This window comes from Neovison vison, chromosome 12, assembly GCF_020171115.1.
Source record: "Neovison vison isolate M4711 chromosome 12, ASM_NN_V1, whole genome shotgun sequence".
In the NCBI taxonomy this organism is placed as follows: Eukaryota; Metazoa; Chordata; class Mammalia; order Carnivora; family Mustelidae; genus Neogale; species Neogale vison.
In genome coordinates this window covers 41884890-41901900 of record NC_058102.1, presented here as the reverse complement: position 1 = coordinate 41901900, position 17011 = coordinate 41884890, and the positions used below count along the sequence as shown (strand labels likewise).

The window sequence follows — 17011 nt, the reverse complement described above, 5'->3', positions numbered from 1 at the left end:
AAATGTTGAGTCTCCATAGACTCTGCCAAGAGCCACAGCAATATATTGAAATTACAAGAATACTAAAAATTGTGACAACATGACTCTACAGCTCTGAAATTTGAAGCTAGAAGTGTGTATTTTTAGATCACTTAAAAATATCTTTTCTATCCATATAGAATTTAGGTAATTCACTTGGATCATGATCTTTAAGTATTTGAAGTGTGGTTTATAAATTTAATGTCTTTTTTAAAAAAATTTATTTATTTATTTGACAGAGAGATCACAAGTAGGCAAAAAGGCAGGCAGAGAGAAAGGGGGAAGCAGGCTCCCTGCTGAGTAGATAGCTTGATGCGGGGCTCGATCCCAGGTCCCTGAGATCATGACCTGAAGGCAGAGGCTTAACCCACTGAGCCACCCAGGCGGCTTGTAAATTTAATGTCTTTTCAAATAAATAATGAACCCTTGCACTTCACATTAACTATTGCATAAACTTTTATTAGACTTAGCAGAAGAAATCTGTAATGAATTTCAACAGAAAGGTAATGGTAAGAGAGAGATTTGAGATGATTTATATGGTTTGAGCCTTATATTTTTAATGTTTTGCAGGTTCAGGTACATGAATTATTTGGTACCAAGATAGGATAAGCTCCAATATAGCTTTCTTTTTATTTATTTACTTATTTATTTATTTGAGAAAGAGGGAGAGCACTCATGAGCAGGGAGAGGGATGGGGGAGAGGGAGAAGCAGACTCCCTGCTGAGCGGGGAGCCTAATGTGGGACTCAATCCCAGGACCCTGGAATATGACCTGAGACAAAGGCAGATGCTTAACAGACTGAGCCATCCAGGTGCTCCTCGAATGTAACTTTCTTAATTAGTATGGTTCATATGAATACTTCCGGACTTATAGTGTCATAAAATTAATGTGCATGTGGAACTTTTTTTTTCTGAGAGAGTGCACGAGCAAGCATGGTTGGGGGGGAGGTGAGTAGAGGAAGGGGCGCTGTGCTATAAATACATCCCAGGACTTGACTTATTTTAAAACTAGAAGTTTGTGTGTTTCAGTTGCCTTCGCCCACCTCTGAACCCTGCTTCTGGCAACCATGAGTCTGTTCTGTGTATTAGTGAGCTCGGTTTTGTTTTGTTTGTTTTGTTTTTTAGATTCCACATACAAGTCAGATCATATGGTGCTTATTTTCCTCTGACTTATTTGAAATGACATTATTTTTAAAGGAAATAAAGTCTAAGGAGTTGCTTCAGTTGCTCAGGGAACATTTAATACTTTCAGAGTAAAAACAATCTTTCTATCCACACTGTTGGAAAAGTAGATTTTTGTTTTAAAATGTACTTTTTGTGGAAGTTAAAAGATGAAATAAGTATCAGCTGTTTTTTCTGGTGGACTCTGGCATTCCTATTATGCTGCAGATTAGTCACCACCTTCCAATGGAGACCATTCATTCATTCATTTAACAAATATTAGTGCTAGGGAGTCAAGGTGTATAAAATAGCTGAAGTTTGTATTCTCTCAGAATTTACGTTGTATTAAGGAGCAATTAATTGTAATTAATTGGCATTAATATGACTCATGCATACACGCAAATGTGCAGTGATGAGGGCTGTGAGTGACTTGTGAATACCTCTGAGGAGATGACATTTGCTTTGAGACTTGTCTGATAAAGAAGGGATCAGTTATACAAAGATAAGTGGGAAAAAACTTTCCATGTAGAGGAGCCTGTAAATGCAAGTCCCAAGGCCAGGAGTAAGCTTGCTGTTAGAGGTACAGAAAATGACAGCGTGGGCTGAGTGCAGTGAGCAGAGGAGTGAAGTTACTCAGCTAGGTGCCAGATCACGCAAGGCCATGATAAGGAACTTTAATTATGTTCTCAGTCATGAAAAGGAGTTGGAACGATTTGTAGAAGGATGGCTTTATAATCTTTGTGTTTTAAAGTATTTTTAAAAGACTACTTTGGTTGCTGATGGAGAATGCATTGAAGAATTAAGAAAATGGAGGGGATAGCTGAAGATCAGTTCGACCATTTTAATAATCAGGCAGCTGATTTTAGTTTGGCCTGCAATTTTAATAGATTTGTGGATTTGGAAATGATAGTTTGGAGTAGATTAGATATGAAGACGAAAGGCAGTCTTGATGACTAAATAAATGTCTTGTGATATATATTGAGATTTTGAAGACTGAAGGAAGACTTTCTTGGTGGGGGTGATAGGAATTGGTTCTATTTTAGTCATATGTAATATGAAGTGTGCCTTTTAGCTATGTGGAATGGCAGGCTAATTAAATAAACAAATTGCTGTGAATTTCAAAAGGGAAAAATTTATTAACTAAAAACAATCTAGATTCTTTGTCCAGGAATTTGACAAATAAAGTTGATCTATACCTGTATATTTTTCCATTTTTCATTTTAAGTGTTAAGAAAGAGAGTCTAATTGATAATCATGAATTATAACCAAAAAGATGTAGTCTGCAAATCTGGATATGGCTGTAATAGGAATAAAAGTTGAATTCTTTAAAGAATATGAAAAATTATACTTTGTATTATAGTTATACAGCTATAGTTATAATTAAACAACTATAGTTAGTTGATCCTATTTCTTCTAAAGTAGCTATTTGCTAAATAAGATAGAATTTGTTTCTTAGAAATCTGTCTTTATATTAGATACTTACCCTTGTAAATTAGTTATTTGAATAAGGAATTCCATTCTTCTAATATATAAATAAATGATTTTTTTTTCCAAAATAAGGTTACTTTAAAATGCTACTTTGATTCTTAGAAGGCATAGGAATGACCATATACTTTAGATTAGAAATTCTTAATTTGGGACCTACCAGAGAATTTTGGTTAGAGGGTGGGCCCATAAATTGTTACAAAAAATTACTTTTATCAGTACTTTTTGGGGAGAAGGCCAATGGCTTTCATCAACTATGACTCAGAAGAATTTAAGAACCATGGCCCCAGATAACAGTTACATGGAATAAATCCAAGTCTTGTGAAGGGATAACAGTAAGGGAAGGAAAAGTGACTTGGGATACTAAGAATATATATTTTTTTAATGAACCATGCAGTAATTCCTCTTTATGGTAGCGTCTCACTTGTGAATTTTTAAAAAATAATGTTGTATCCCCCTCCACATGTTTTGGTTTTATGGATAAATTTAGATGAATTTTGAGAGAACAGCTAATCTCTAAAGGCTGCCCAAGCATTTCCAGTTTTTTCTTTCTAAAACTTATCAAACAACATAATTTTTACTTTGTGCAGGCTGTAAAAGCTTTGTTAATAGATTAAAAGACTCTTATATGGTTTCTTGAAATGAGGTAAGAAACTTTTTTCCTAAAAATGGTTTTCTTTACCTCTTAAGTACCTGACCTAGATGGTCTCCAAGAAAGAATTTTCTTTAGTCTTAATAATGAAATCCACTCTCAGACAAAAAGTTATTTTCCACCCTCCACCTTCCATTATGTTTATCTCACCAAAACCTTTGAAAAAGTTCTTTTATTACCAGTTATATAGTCTATAAATACTCCATGATTTTTGTTGTTATTCCTCTTGTTATTATCATTTACTATTTTGGCTGATACATGGAGTAATCAAATATAGACTTAATTCAGAACCTGAGCTTTAGTATCATTCTTTACATTAATTGCTTGTTTATTTTACCAGCCGAATAAAAGAACTACACAAAAGCAGTCAGAAGACTAGAGGAGTAGTAGTTGGAAGATTTCTTAAAGCTCCCTCCATCTTTTTATCTAGGCAATCCTTAGGTGTCACATGGCCCTCTAGTGGAAGGGATGCTCAGCTGGACCGAGGCAACAGCAGGATATTCTCTGGGAATTGTTACCCAAGGGATTGCTTTTATTCAGGTAATCTTTATAGTTTGGATTAATTAGCTGGTTTTTACAACTTAGGTGATAGAAGTTTTGACTAGGCAAGGAGATATTTTACCATAAATATCCCTATTTGTGGAAGACCCATCTAGATTAGTCCATTCTTTATTAAATACTGTTGACCTTTTACTAAAGGATTGGTTGGGCTTTTTGTCATTATTGATGTGTTGTTACAGTTGTTGCTGTTGGTGGCTGTGCTTATTTTGTTGTTTGTTTTTTGTTTTTTAGTGTTTTTCTTTTAAATAAAGGGTACTTTATACTTGATAATCATCCCTATAAGTAAGGCACTGCAAGGCTTATTTTTTTTGTTTTTATCTAGTTTTTCAAAATAAAATTTCAGTATTTTCCTTTTTTATTAACTAATTTTGAATATTCATCCATACATTCTCAAAATTTTGACACACAAAATTTTTCATTTTGCTTTTCTATTTAAAGAATAGGTAAATAGTGAAAAATATCAAATAGAATAGAAATGTAGGTGTCTGACAATAGACAATGAGAATGACAATGAGAAACAAGATTTTAAATTAATAAAGTAAAAAAGAAGCATGAATCTAGAATTGGGGGCGCTTATGTCTTATTTCTATCTATGAAGCACTTAGTTCTATTCACTTACATACTCTTTGGCATTCTTCTTGAGATTAAAGGGAGCTGTAGGTCCGTAACTTGAGTTTCATTATTTTTTGTTACTGTTCTCATTCTCTTTGGAAATTCCTGGATAGGTGAATGAATTTAAGGTGGTCAGAATGCCAGTACAACAATAGTAGAAATAGAAGTTGACTTTTCTTTTTCTTCCCTGTTGTCTTCAGATCTTTGTCATTACTGAAATTAAACTGAGAGGTTTCTGGCAATTTGGTGTGATAGTTGGATGTTTTGTAGTAGTAAGTGTTACTAATAAAACCCTTAAAGAATACAAAATAACTAATAAACTGAATGATAGCCTCTGATCCAGCAGGTGGTAAAATACCTACTTTTTGATTTACTTTAATATAAGTGAAAATGCAACCAGAAATAGAATCTATAGAATAAGACGAGTAAATACATTTACTGATTGTACCTTGAATGGGAAAGCATAATAATAAGTAATGATTTAGATTCTTTTAGTATTTGACTTTGCCCAATGTTAAAACAATGTTAATGAACTAATTGTTCAATTTATTTTTATGGGAGTACTTTAAAAATAACTAAAATATTTTACTTTTTACTTTTAATGTGAATTTTTTCTGCTTATCAGGGTGAATCAGCACTTGATTTGGCAAAGCAGAGAAAAAACGTGTGGATGATCAACCATTTGCAAGAGGCGAGACAAGCAAAAGGATATGACAATCCATCCTTCCTTAGAAAGCTGAAAGCTGATAAGGTAAATTCATGTTTGAAGATTTTCAGCATATAATCTTTTTAAGTAAAATTCACAGGCATACTTTCTTAACTGAGCAGCTTTAGCTTTTAATTTTGCCATTGGCCAGTGTAATTTTTAAAATACTAAATTACTCAGGACAAAGTCAGATAGCAAAGTTTTTCAGGGCTCTACCTACTTGGTAATTTGATAATTAAGAAGGATGGTTATATGTAAAATTGTTTAAATTTGTTAATCTAAACAATTAAGATTGTTTAAATCCATAAGCTAACATAAATTTTAGTTCATTGATTCAACTGTCCTTTGTTAAGCAATGGAGAGATAGTAAGTCCTTCTTGTTTAAGTGCATTTATTAATTGGTAATAAACTATGAAAAATTATAGTCCAAATACATAATCTTTTTAAACTGGTCACAACTCTAATTGATTCAAGCTGCCCATTCTTTTGTGATATGTTGTAACTTTTTTAGAGTGAGAGAAACTTATATTCTTCACTTCTCTGTGGAAAGCCTGTTTTAGATCTTCCATATACCTTCAAGGTTAAACTGTATGACTCTTGGTTCAATTGCCTAATTATAATAATATGATTTCAAAAATAAGAATATTTCCCCCAAAGAGGGGCCTATATTCCTTAAAAGTTTCTTTCCTTTTAAAAATGTAAAAATCAGCTGACAGTTTCTTTATAATACTAAATTAATTGACAAGATACTTGGCTAATTTGTCAGGAATCACAAGTTGAAGACATTATGCCTTCAGTACCTTTTTATTTAGTCTGTTCTAGTGGTAATACTGTTTATTTAAAGTTAATGATCTGTGTGTTATCAGGACAAAATGACAAGATTTGGACAAAGGAAAACGTGAAAACATGTCTCATTTATTTATAGTTCAGACTTCCTTAGTGCGTTAAAACCATTGGTCATTACTTTAGCATGAGAAAAGTCAGATTTATAGTGTATAAACTTGCCTTTCAAGATGCCTGGGTAGCTCTTTTAAGCGTGGGCCTTTTGCTCAGGTCATGATCCCAGGGTCCTCTGCTCAGCTGGGAGACTGCTTCTTCCTCTCCCTCTCCCCATTTGTGCTCTCTCTGTCCTGCTTTCTTTTTGTCAAATAAATAAATAAAATCTAAAAAAAAAACTTGCTTATTTTCAAACCCATAGTTGAGAATAATGAGCAGTTTTTGCATATCGTGTTAACTCTTTCATTTTACTATTAGATATAACAGAAAATGGTTTATTTTTCAATTTTCATTAATTTTGCTCTGTTCTCTAGGATTTAAAGGAATTTTTTTCAACACAGTGAATAAATCCTGATATCTCATTGTAACTAAGCTTATAACAAAAGTGTCTTGTAAGCTTATAACAAAAGTGTCTTGTAAGCTTATAACAAAAGTGTCTTGTATTACTTTGGAAAATCCCATAATATTTATGCCTTCATTTTGTTTAGTGTAAATATTCTAAAGGATTTTTTAAAAATACAATGTCAGATAAAAATGACTTTGTAAATTCTAGATGTTTAATAATATGTAGTTACTTATTATAGCAACAAGAACTGTCATGTTTATGTGTTTGGATAGGATTTCTTTTTAAAAAGAGCTTCAGGGATGCCTGGGTTGTACAGTCAGTTGAGCATCCAACTCTTGGTTTCAGCTTGGATCATGATCACAGGCTGTGTGGGACTCTGCGCTAACTATGGAGTCTGCTTGGGATTCTCTTTCCCTCTGCCCCTCCCACTCGTTCTTTCTCTCTCTAAAATCTTTTGTTTTTTTTTTTAAGATTTTATTTATTTACTTGACAGACAGAGATTACAAGTAGGCAGAGAGGCAGGCAGAGAGAGAGGAGGAAGAGGCTCCCCGCGGAGCCTGATGCGGGGCTTGATCCCAGGACCCTGGGATCATGACCTGAGCCGAAGGCAGAGGCTTTAACCCACTGAGCCACCCAGGCGCCCCTAAAATAACAAAAAAATAAAAAATTAAGAGAGAACTTCATTAAAGAGTTTAGCACAATTTCATTAACATGTGTCTATTATTGTGATCAGTTCAGAAGTCGAGTGTTCCTATTTTTGTTTTGGTGGTGTTTTTTGCATTAGTATTTTAAAATATATTACATTTTTAGAAAAGATTACTAAATAAAAACATACAGTGATTGCTTGCTTTGTGTAAGTATTTGTATTTATATAGACTGTTTCCTTTTCATCTCATTAGAAATACTTAAATCATAAACATGACTTGATTTGCTAATCCATAAAGTATGTTCTGTATTTAAAACCAAACAAGAAATAGTTACACCTAGGATTCAGTACCATTTTACTAAAAATAAGTCATCCCAATGGGGGAAAAATATTTTTGGACAGTGTTAGTAGATAGATGTGGAGAGAAACTTAATTTTAGAAAACTATTTTAAAAGCTTTTGGATTTTTAAGGTTAGAAGATTTTAGACACGGGGGAGGGGCAGAGGTAGAGAGAGCGAGTGCCTCCTAAATAAATGCTTAATAATAAGTTAGAAGGAAATCTCTAAATTGTATTTTTCAACACTTAAAAACCCCCAACCCCTTTGGTTAACAGTGGAAATCTCACATATTGTCTACTTTAATATTGATTATTGATTATATGAAAATAAGCTGAAGATGGAGAAGCTGTACTTATCCTGTTCTTCCATACTAAGCACAACTGAAAAACCTGGACATTACATACACAACAAATGTAGGGAAACTCTGGGAGATGAAAAGAAAAAGACTGAATGGATAGGGAGCTCAGGACCTGAAAAATGTGTTCTCTTTTTTGTCTCATATATCCCAAAAACAGAGCTGACAAAGCCAACAACCTAGAATTACAAATGGATACAAACCAAAAGGCCTCCAACAAAATCCTGCTCTCTGGCTAAAGAATCTTCACAAAAGAGTCAGCTTAGCAAGATAGAGACTTCAGAAAATGACTTTATACCACAGCCAAATATTGCAGAAAAAACTCCGGCCCCACAGTTTTTCATACCAGAAATCATACACAGTTAGTCATATCAGCAAAGGCCTAAACTTCTACCCTTACCAGGCTGTAATGAGGTGCCCCAACTTCTTTCCTGGGGTTGTTAACAGAGCAGGTTTAAATCAGGAGTTGGAAGTTTTTAATCCCACTGGCTGTTAATGAGGTCCCATCCCCTGCTCTATCAGGAAGACCACATAGGACACAATAATGAGGCACTCCTAACCTTCTCAGACAGGGAATATTAGTAGAGGTATAACGGGGAGCTGGAAGTTCCGCCCTTGCCCAGTAGTAATGAGGAATCCCCTCCTCAGGCCGTAAAGTTGATATCTGAACTTCCACCCCACCTGGCAGTAATGAGTAGGTGCTTCACTCCCCTTATTCTGCCAAGCTACATGAGAGGAATCCATCTAATAGAAAAGGTTTAAATAAGATCCAGTGTTTCATTATATCCCAAATGTCCAGTTATCAAATGAAGATCACTCATCATACCAGGGACCAAGAAGAAGTGAAACTGATGAAAAGAGAATCAAATAGATGCCAACAAAATGATGACAGATATTAGAATTATCTGACAAAAGATTTTAAAGAGCCATTACAAAAAGGCTTCAATGAATAATTATGAACATGCTTAAAAGAAATGAAAAGTAATCTCAGCAATGAAGTAGAAATATAGAAATAGAATATATAGAAGAACCAGATGGAAATTTTAAAACTGAAAATTACAGTAAACAATATTTAACAAACTGAGTTAATGGGCTCAACAGCAGAATAGAGGGCACAGAGGAAAGAATCAGTCACCCTGAAGATAGAACAATAAAAATTAGACTTCTAAAGAACAAAAGGAAATAAATTGAAAAAAAAAAATGAACAGAGCCTAAGGGACCTATGGTTATAACAGATTATCTAACATTGATATGATTAGGGTCCCAGAAAAAGAAAGAGGGTGGAGCTAAGAAAGTACACAAAAGATACAGTGGCCCACAAAATCCCCAAGTTTGACAAAAGACCAACCTACAGATTAGGAAGTGGAATATACCCTAAACAGAATAAACTCAAAGAAATCCTGCCTCCACACATCATAGTCAAATTTCTGGAAACCAAAACCAAACAATAAAAGTCTTAAGTCTCCTTTCTAATAGGAGTGAAACAGTTCCAATGACAATGGATTTCTTATGAGAAGCCATAGAAGCCAGAAGAAACTGGCACATTTTCCAAGTGCTGAATGGAAAGAACTGTCAACCCAGTATAAAAATATTTTTCAACAATGAAGGAGAGGGGCGCCTGGGTGGCTCAGTGGGTTAAAGCCTCTGCCTTCGGCTCAGGTCATGATCCCAGGGTCCTGGGATAGAGCCCTGCATCAGGCTCTCTGCTCAACAGGGAGCCTGCCTCCACTCCTTCCCACCCTACCCCCCGCCCCACCCCATCTACTTGTGATCTCTGTCAAATTAAAAAAAAAAGAAAAAAGGAATAAATGAGAAATCCATATATCCTCACATAAAGGAAAATTAAGAGAATTTGTTGCCAGCAGACCTACCCTAAAAGAATGTTTAAGAAATGTTCTCTAAACAGAAAGGAAATGATAAAAGAAAAATTCTTGATAAGATCATAGTAAACGAAATTATACATAAATATGGTAGACTTCTCATCTTACTCCTTCCAAATTATGCTTGGCAGTTGGGGCAAAATTATAATATTGTTTGATGTGTTTCTAAATGTAGGTATATATGTGAGGCAATTTGTAAAATTAGCAGGGGAGGGTGGAGGGACATAAAGGCAGGTAAGATTTCCACACTTCTTTTGAACTTGTAAAATGATGACACCAGTGTGATAAGTTATGTTTATATAACAGAGTAACCACTAAAAAAAGCTATACAGAAGGATAAACTGGAAAATGTTATAAATTCTGAAAAGAATTCTGAAAAGCTTTCCAGTTACCTACAAGAAGGCAGGAAAAAGAGAAACAAAAACACAAGAAAACAAAAAGTAAAATTATAGACTTAAACCCTAACATGTCAGTAATCACATTAAATTAAAATTCTCTTTGGGACGCCTGGGTGGCTCAGTTGGTTAAGCAGCTGCCTTCGGCTCAGGTCATGATCCCAGGGTCCTGGGGTGGAGTCCCACATCGGGCTCCTTGCTCGGCAGGGAGCCTGCTTCTCCCTCTGCCTCTGCCTGCCTCTCTGTCTGCCTGTGCTCACTCGCTCTCTCTCCCTCTGTCTCTGACAAACAAATAAATAAAATCTTTAAAAAAAAATTAAAATTCTCTTTTTTTTAAAAGATTTTATTTATTTATTTGACAGAGAGAGATACAGCAAGAGAGGGAACACAAGCAGGGCAAGTGGGAGAGGGAGAAGCAGGCTCCCCGCTGAGCAGGGGTTCAATCCCAGGACCCCGAGATCATGACCTGAGCCGAAGGCAGACGCTTAATCGACTGAGTCACCAGATGCCCCTAAATTAAAATATTCTAACGTACCAAGTAAAATACAGTTATTGGCTCTGTGTATTGTAACGCATGATCCAACTATATACTGTCTATAAGAAACTCCCTTCATGTGTAAGAATATTGGCAAATTGCTTACATAGGCAAGTAACAGAATGGAAACAGTCTGTGTTACCCTGATACCAAAACCATTACAAAGACAGTACTAAACAAAGAACCATAAACAAACATCCTCATGAATATACAGCTGACCCTTGAACAACATAGGTTTCAACTGTGCTGTCCACTTAACGCAGGGTTTTGTGTTTTTTTTTTGTCATATACAATATTGTAATATATTTTCTCTTCCTCATGATTTTCTTAATAACATTTCCTTTCCTCTAGTTTTGCTATAAGACTACAGTATATAATACATATAACATAAAATATGTTTAGTCAACTGTTTATGTTATTGATAAGGCTTCTAGTCAAAATAGTAGGCTATAAGTAGTTTTGGGGGAGTCAAAAGTTATATGCAGGTTTTGGATTACATGGGGGTTGGTACTCCAACCCCTATGTTATTGAAGGGTCAATTGTACACTTAAAAATCTTTAACAAAATGTTAACAAATAGAAATAATCATTACATAAAAGGAATTACTCACTGTGACCAAACTGGGCTTATGAGAGCAATGTAAGGCTCATTTAATATTCAGAATTATTCAGTGAAATCTTACCTTATTAACAAAGAAGAAAAATATCATGATTATATCCATGCATAAAAAGCATTTGATAAAGATCAGTGTTCATTTATGATAAAACTCTCAGAAAAATAGGAATAGAGAATTTCATGAACTTTAAAAAGAGCATTTCTAAAACCTTCAGCTAACAATGGTGAAAGACTGGGTGCTTTCTCCCTAAGGTCAAGAGTAAGGCAAAGATCTCCCTTTTACTGTTCCTGTTCAACTTAGTGGGGGAAACTAGTGAAGTAAAGCAAGAAAAGGAAATTAAAAGGCATATAGTTTAGAAAGGAAAAAATAATAAAATTGTCCCTCTTGGTGGTAACATAATTGTCTCTATCCCAAGGAATCTATAAAGTAAACTCCTGGAACTAATAAATGAGTTTAGCAAGTCACAGGACATTGTATTTTATTTTCATATACTTGGAATAAACACATGGACTCCAAAATCACTACAATATTACTTACAGTTGCTCAAAAAAATTGGAATACTTAGGTGTAAATCTAACCAGACATGTAAAGTTACTTGTATACTGAAATGTTTTTAATGTCAATGAAAGAAATAAAGAATGATCTAAATAAATGGAGAGACATGCTATGTTCATGAAGTGGTAGACTCAGCACAGTAACTATGTCAGTTGTGCCCAAAATGTTATACAAACTTAATGTAATTAAATAAAAATTCTGGTAAGATTTGTTTGTCTTTATAGCCAAGATTAATCTAAAATAGAGAGCCCAGCAACAGAACCACAGAGATCAATGCCTACTGACTTACAGAAGTGCAAAAGTAATTCAGTGGAGGAGAAACAACCTTTTCAACAAATGGTGTTGGAACATTTGGACATGCATAAGCAAAATAATAATAAATAAACCTTTACTCAAACTTCACACTGTATAGAAAAGTTAACTCAAAATGGTTCACAGACTTAAATGTAAAACTGTAAAACGTTTAGGAAAAAACAAAATAATCAGAATCTAGGACTATACCAAGAGACTTGACATGAAAAGTATCATCCATGAAGGTAAAAACTGATCAATTAGACTTCATTAGAATGAAAAAATTTGTCCAGTGAAAGACTCTGTTAATTAGGATGAAAAGATAAACTACAGACTGGAAGAAAATATTTGCTAGCCATATATCCCAATAAAAGACTAGTTTCCAGAATGTATAAAGAATTTTTTGCAATTTAACAGTGAAGAAATCGAACAACCCAGTTAGAAAAATGGGTTAAAGACAAGACATATTTCACCAAAAAAGATATAAAAATGGCACATAAGCACATGAAATGCTGTTCAATATCATTAGTCATTAGGGAAATGAAAATTACTATAAAATTCTTTCAAACTTACCGTATATTTAAAAATTCCCTTAATGAAATTCAAGAAAAAAAATAGATTTATCACATCTATAAAAGCAGCACATCACCATTGCCTTTTTTTTTTAAACATCTTTATGGTATCAGAAATACAAATGTTAAATAACATTTTAAAGAAAAAACCAAAACTTCAGAAGCCCACACATAGATACTTATCCAAATGAAATGAGTTCATGTTCACACAAAAACATATTTGCAAATGTTTATAATGGCTGTATTCACAGTCTTCAAATTTGTAAACAACTCTAGTCCTTTAGCTGGAGATGAGTAAACTGTGAAACATCCCATGGTAGAATAGTAGACAGCATTAAAAAGGAACAAACTGCTGATACATACATGAGTGAATGTCAAATGCATTGTCTAAGTGAAAGAAGCCATACTTCAAAGACTGCATCAGTATGATTCCATTTGTAAGACATTGCTGCAAAGCAAAAAATAAAGGGGTAGAGATTAGTGTTTGTTAGAGGCTGGGACTGGGAGCAACAGGATATTTCAGGGCTTGTTAGAACTGTTCTGTGTCTTGATTTTCATGCTGACATACAGTGTATGTTAATCAAAACTTGGAGAACTATGCCCAAAAGATGGTGAATTCTACTATATGTAAATTGTATCCTTATTTTTAATAATGAAAAAAATGTGGCTGTTGCTAAGGGAGAGCAAGCATCTTAACTAAAAACAAGGCAAATTACAGATAATTTTAGAAAATACTTCTCCAGTGACATATCTTCCTTCTCTCCCACCAGTACCCACCCTTTACCATACATTCTGTCCTCCAAGTTATAAATCTTCTCTAATGTCTTCATATAAAATCCATGCATACTAGAGATGAAAAAAAAAAAAAAGATTGGAAGTGGGGCACCTGGGTGTCTCAGTGGGTTAAAGACTCTGCCTTTGGCTCAGGTCATGATGCCAGGGTCCTGGGATGGAGCCTCACATCGGGCTCTCTGCTCAGCAGGGAGCCTGCTTCCCACCACCCCCCACCGCCTCTGCCTGCCTCTCTGCCTAACTGTGATCTCTCTCTGTCAAGTAAATAAATAAAATCTTTTAAAAAAAAAATGATTGGAAGGGTTAATTATTTTACTACAGCATAAAATTAAACTCTGAAGTTATGTTTAATTATTTTCAAGCTAAAATTAAGCACCATTCAGAAAATTATTTACAGTAGCTAAGGTGGGAAAGACATTGCCATTTGTATGAAAAGTATTTATTTCACTGAAAGCCAGCAGTATAAATGGGGCACTAAAAAAGTGTAATATTTTAGCCTTCAGAAAGGTAAATAGCGAGGATAGTAACGTTTATACTCTGAGCTTTGTTAGATCATAGGTGGGAGATCTTACATTGTTCTGTCACTTAAGGTACCTCCAGAGACTTGGTAGCTGCCTGTGAGGGGCTGCAGTGTGGAGGAGGCAATACACTTGACTTTGTGTTGCTCTGAAGATATAATTTTGATGGATGTTATAAGGAAGTAGATATAGATAGGTCTTGTACTTAGAAATAGACTTAGTAACAACTGGTCAGTACAAAAATGCAGCGGAAGTACCTCCAGGGTATTAAGCACTATGCTTTAATATGTGTTTAGGGGCACATAATCTTCATTCTCTGGACTCTGGGACCCTGTATATTATTTGATTTTATTGTCTATCTCATTTTAAGGTTTTAGCGTACTGTTTGTATATATCATTCAAAGTGTCTTCTTCAGGCTGAGGATTCTCAGGTTTCTTAATCTAATATAGCTCTTAAAACATCAAGTCATTCTGGTTCTCTCTCTAGTGATCAATGGCCTTGTTAGTGGGGTATTGTCATCATGAACTATTTTCTAGTTTATCCACGTGTTGACAGGTGGTACTGCTGTCTTCTGTATCAATATCTACATCCACTCCTATAACTTATATTCTCATTTTCCACAATTTTACTTAAGTACTTTTAAATTGTCTGTTTAATGCCTGTCTATGGAAGACTGAGACTAGCACCTTGAATAGTAGCTGTGCGTAGTAGGTATATTTGAATGAATAAATTGCACTCTCTTTTGGCATGTTTACACAAAGATAACAATGGTTCACATTTAGATTACTTGAAACATGCAAACTTTCTGGTTTTTGTTTTTGTTTTTCATTTTTTTGTACAGGAATTTCGGCAGAAAGTAATGCTAGGAACTCCATTCCTAGTTATTTGGCTGGTTGGGTTTATAGCAGACCTAAATATTGATTCTTGGCTCATTAAAGGGCTAATGTATGGTGGCGTTTGGGCTACAGTACAATTTCTTTCAAAGTAAGTATGTTGTTTTTAACTCTATTTTTAACTCTGCCTGAGAGGATATAATTTGGACCCTGCTATGTAAAATTAATGTTTTGTATATTTAGAACACTGCCTTTATGTAACATGTTACATTTTAATTTAATGTTGAAGAATTTTGGCAGACATACCTGAAATCTCAAGTTTTTTAATGTTGAAATTCTTTTTTTTCTTTTATCTTTCTAAATTTAAATTCATTTCGCCAACATATAGTACATCATTATTTTCAGATGTAGAGTTCAGTAATTCATCAGTTCCATATAACACCCAGTGCTCATCACATCACGTGTCCTCCTTAATGCCCATCACCCAGTTACCTCACCCCCCCCACTCCCCTGCTGCAGCCCCAGGTCAATCAGAGAAAGACTGTATCATATGGTTTCACTTATATGTGGAATGTAAGAAACAGCAGAGAGGATGATAGGGGAAGGGAGGGAAAACTGAATAGGCAGAAATCAAGAGAGGGAGATAAACCATGAGAGACCCTTAACTATAGGAAACAAATGGAAATGTTGAAATTCTGTAAGTACTTTCATTGTTCAAAGTTTAACATATAATTTTTAAGGCTAAAATACAATTTTAAAACCTTTCAGTAGAAGTGGACTTAAGCTCGTTCAACTTTAACTGTAATGTACATCCTGTATATTTCTAGGTAATTATAATGCTTGAGCTTAACTTTCCATAGGAATTATATTTTCTTTGGTCATAAGCAATATGCAAGAAGGAGGTTTGATTTTAGTACTAAGGTAGAGAGATTCAAAGCTTATGCAGTAAGACTCAGCCTTTGTGTTTTTTCCTCCCTCATTTTTCTTTAGAACATTGTGATCTTTCCCTTTCTTCCTATCCTTAGATCTCATTCCTTTATGTTGCCTGAACCTAGGCAGTTGTCTATGATCTAGAACTATGTACCTCTGTTTCTTTAGTACTTTGTTTTCACCTGAATTTCCAAAAAAAAAAAAAAAAAGGAGTTCTGAAAATAATTCACACAGAGATGAGAATGGCTGGTAATACACTAACGTGTTAACTGTCAGGAAGAGGCTTAATTCTAGTTTAGTGTTTCTAGGAGCACCAAGGGATCCCATAAGTAGGAAGACTTCCTGCTTAGCCTACATGGATAGTTGATCCTGCTTATGTTTAATATAATTCATTAATACACATTCCCCCCCCCAGTCTAAATTCTGTACATAATGACCTTCAATTCCATTACACTGACCAGTTCATTCTATTTGAAAAGCTGTACTAAAAGCTTAACAAGAGTGTATAGGTAAGGAAAAATAATGAAACATAAAAACTGGAGGACTACTTTGTACTCGTTTCTCAAAATTATTTGTCTTTGGTGAAGAATATGCCAAATGATAATTACTAAATATTACTAAAGTGAATTATTAATTTAAGAGAATAAGAATAGACTGAAATTCTGAGGATGAAAAGTACACAGAATTATAATTCTATTTCTTGGCAAATTAGGAGCTTCAGAATCTTGCTGACTGATTCAGCTGTGTACTTATTTATTATTGATTACCATGAAAAATGCTCTTGGTATTTAAGCATCCTGGATTTCTGGGTTTTGATTAAACCAGAGGAAGCCATTAAACTATGTGGAATGTGTATAATTTTCATTTAAATTATTACTCATTTTTACAAGAAAATATGAGCTCAAATTTTTTAAAAACTTGTATTTTGCAGATCCTTTTTTGATCATTCAATGCATAGTGCATTGCCCCTTGGAATATATTTGGCAACCAAATTCTGGATGTATGTAACATGGTTCTTCTGGTTTTGGAATGATATCCTTTGGTTATAAAGGTCGTATCTAAAGCAGTTTTTGTTATTTAAATGAATGTGTTATAACAATTTAACATTATGACTGAGCAACTAATGATTTGCTGCAGTAAAACAGTATTTCTAGGAAAATAATAAGTGTGAACCAAAGTAAATATTGTTTTCAAATGTTTCATATTTTAGAGATCACT

General features: G+C 34.3%; 1 protein-coding gene across 1 annotated transcript in view; it reads left to right on the top strand.

Moving 5' to 3' along the window:
- The window catches only part of ZDHHC17 (zinc finger DHHC-type palmitoyltransferase 17), an 87581-nt gene that overhangs the window by 48867 nt on the left and 21703 nt on the right, over positions 1 to 17011 (top strand). Inside the window, exons 8-10 of the mRNA XM_044228990.1 lie at positions 5114 to 5239; positions 14872 to 15014; positions 16725 to 16825. Coding sequence (XP_044084925.1) covers positions 5114 to 5239; positions 14872 to 15014; positions 16725 to 16825 — 370 coding nt within the window. The remainder of the gene's footprint in view (positions 1 to 5113; positions 5240 to 14871; positions 15015 to 16724; positions 16826 to 17011) is intronic.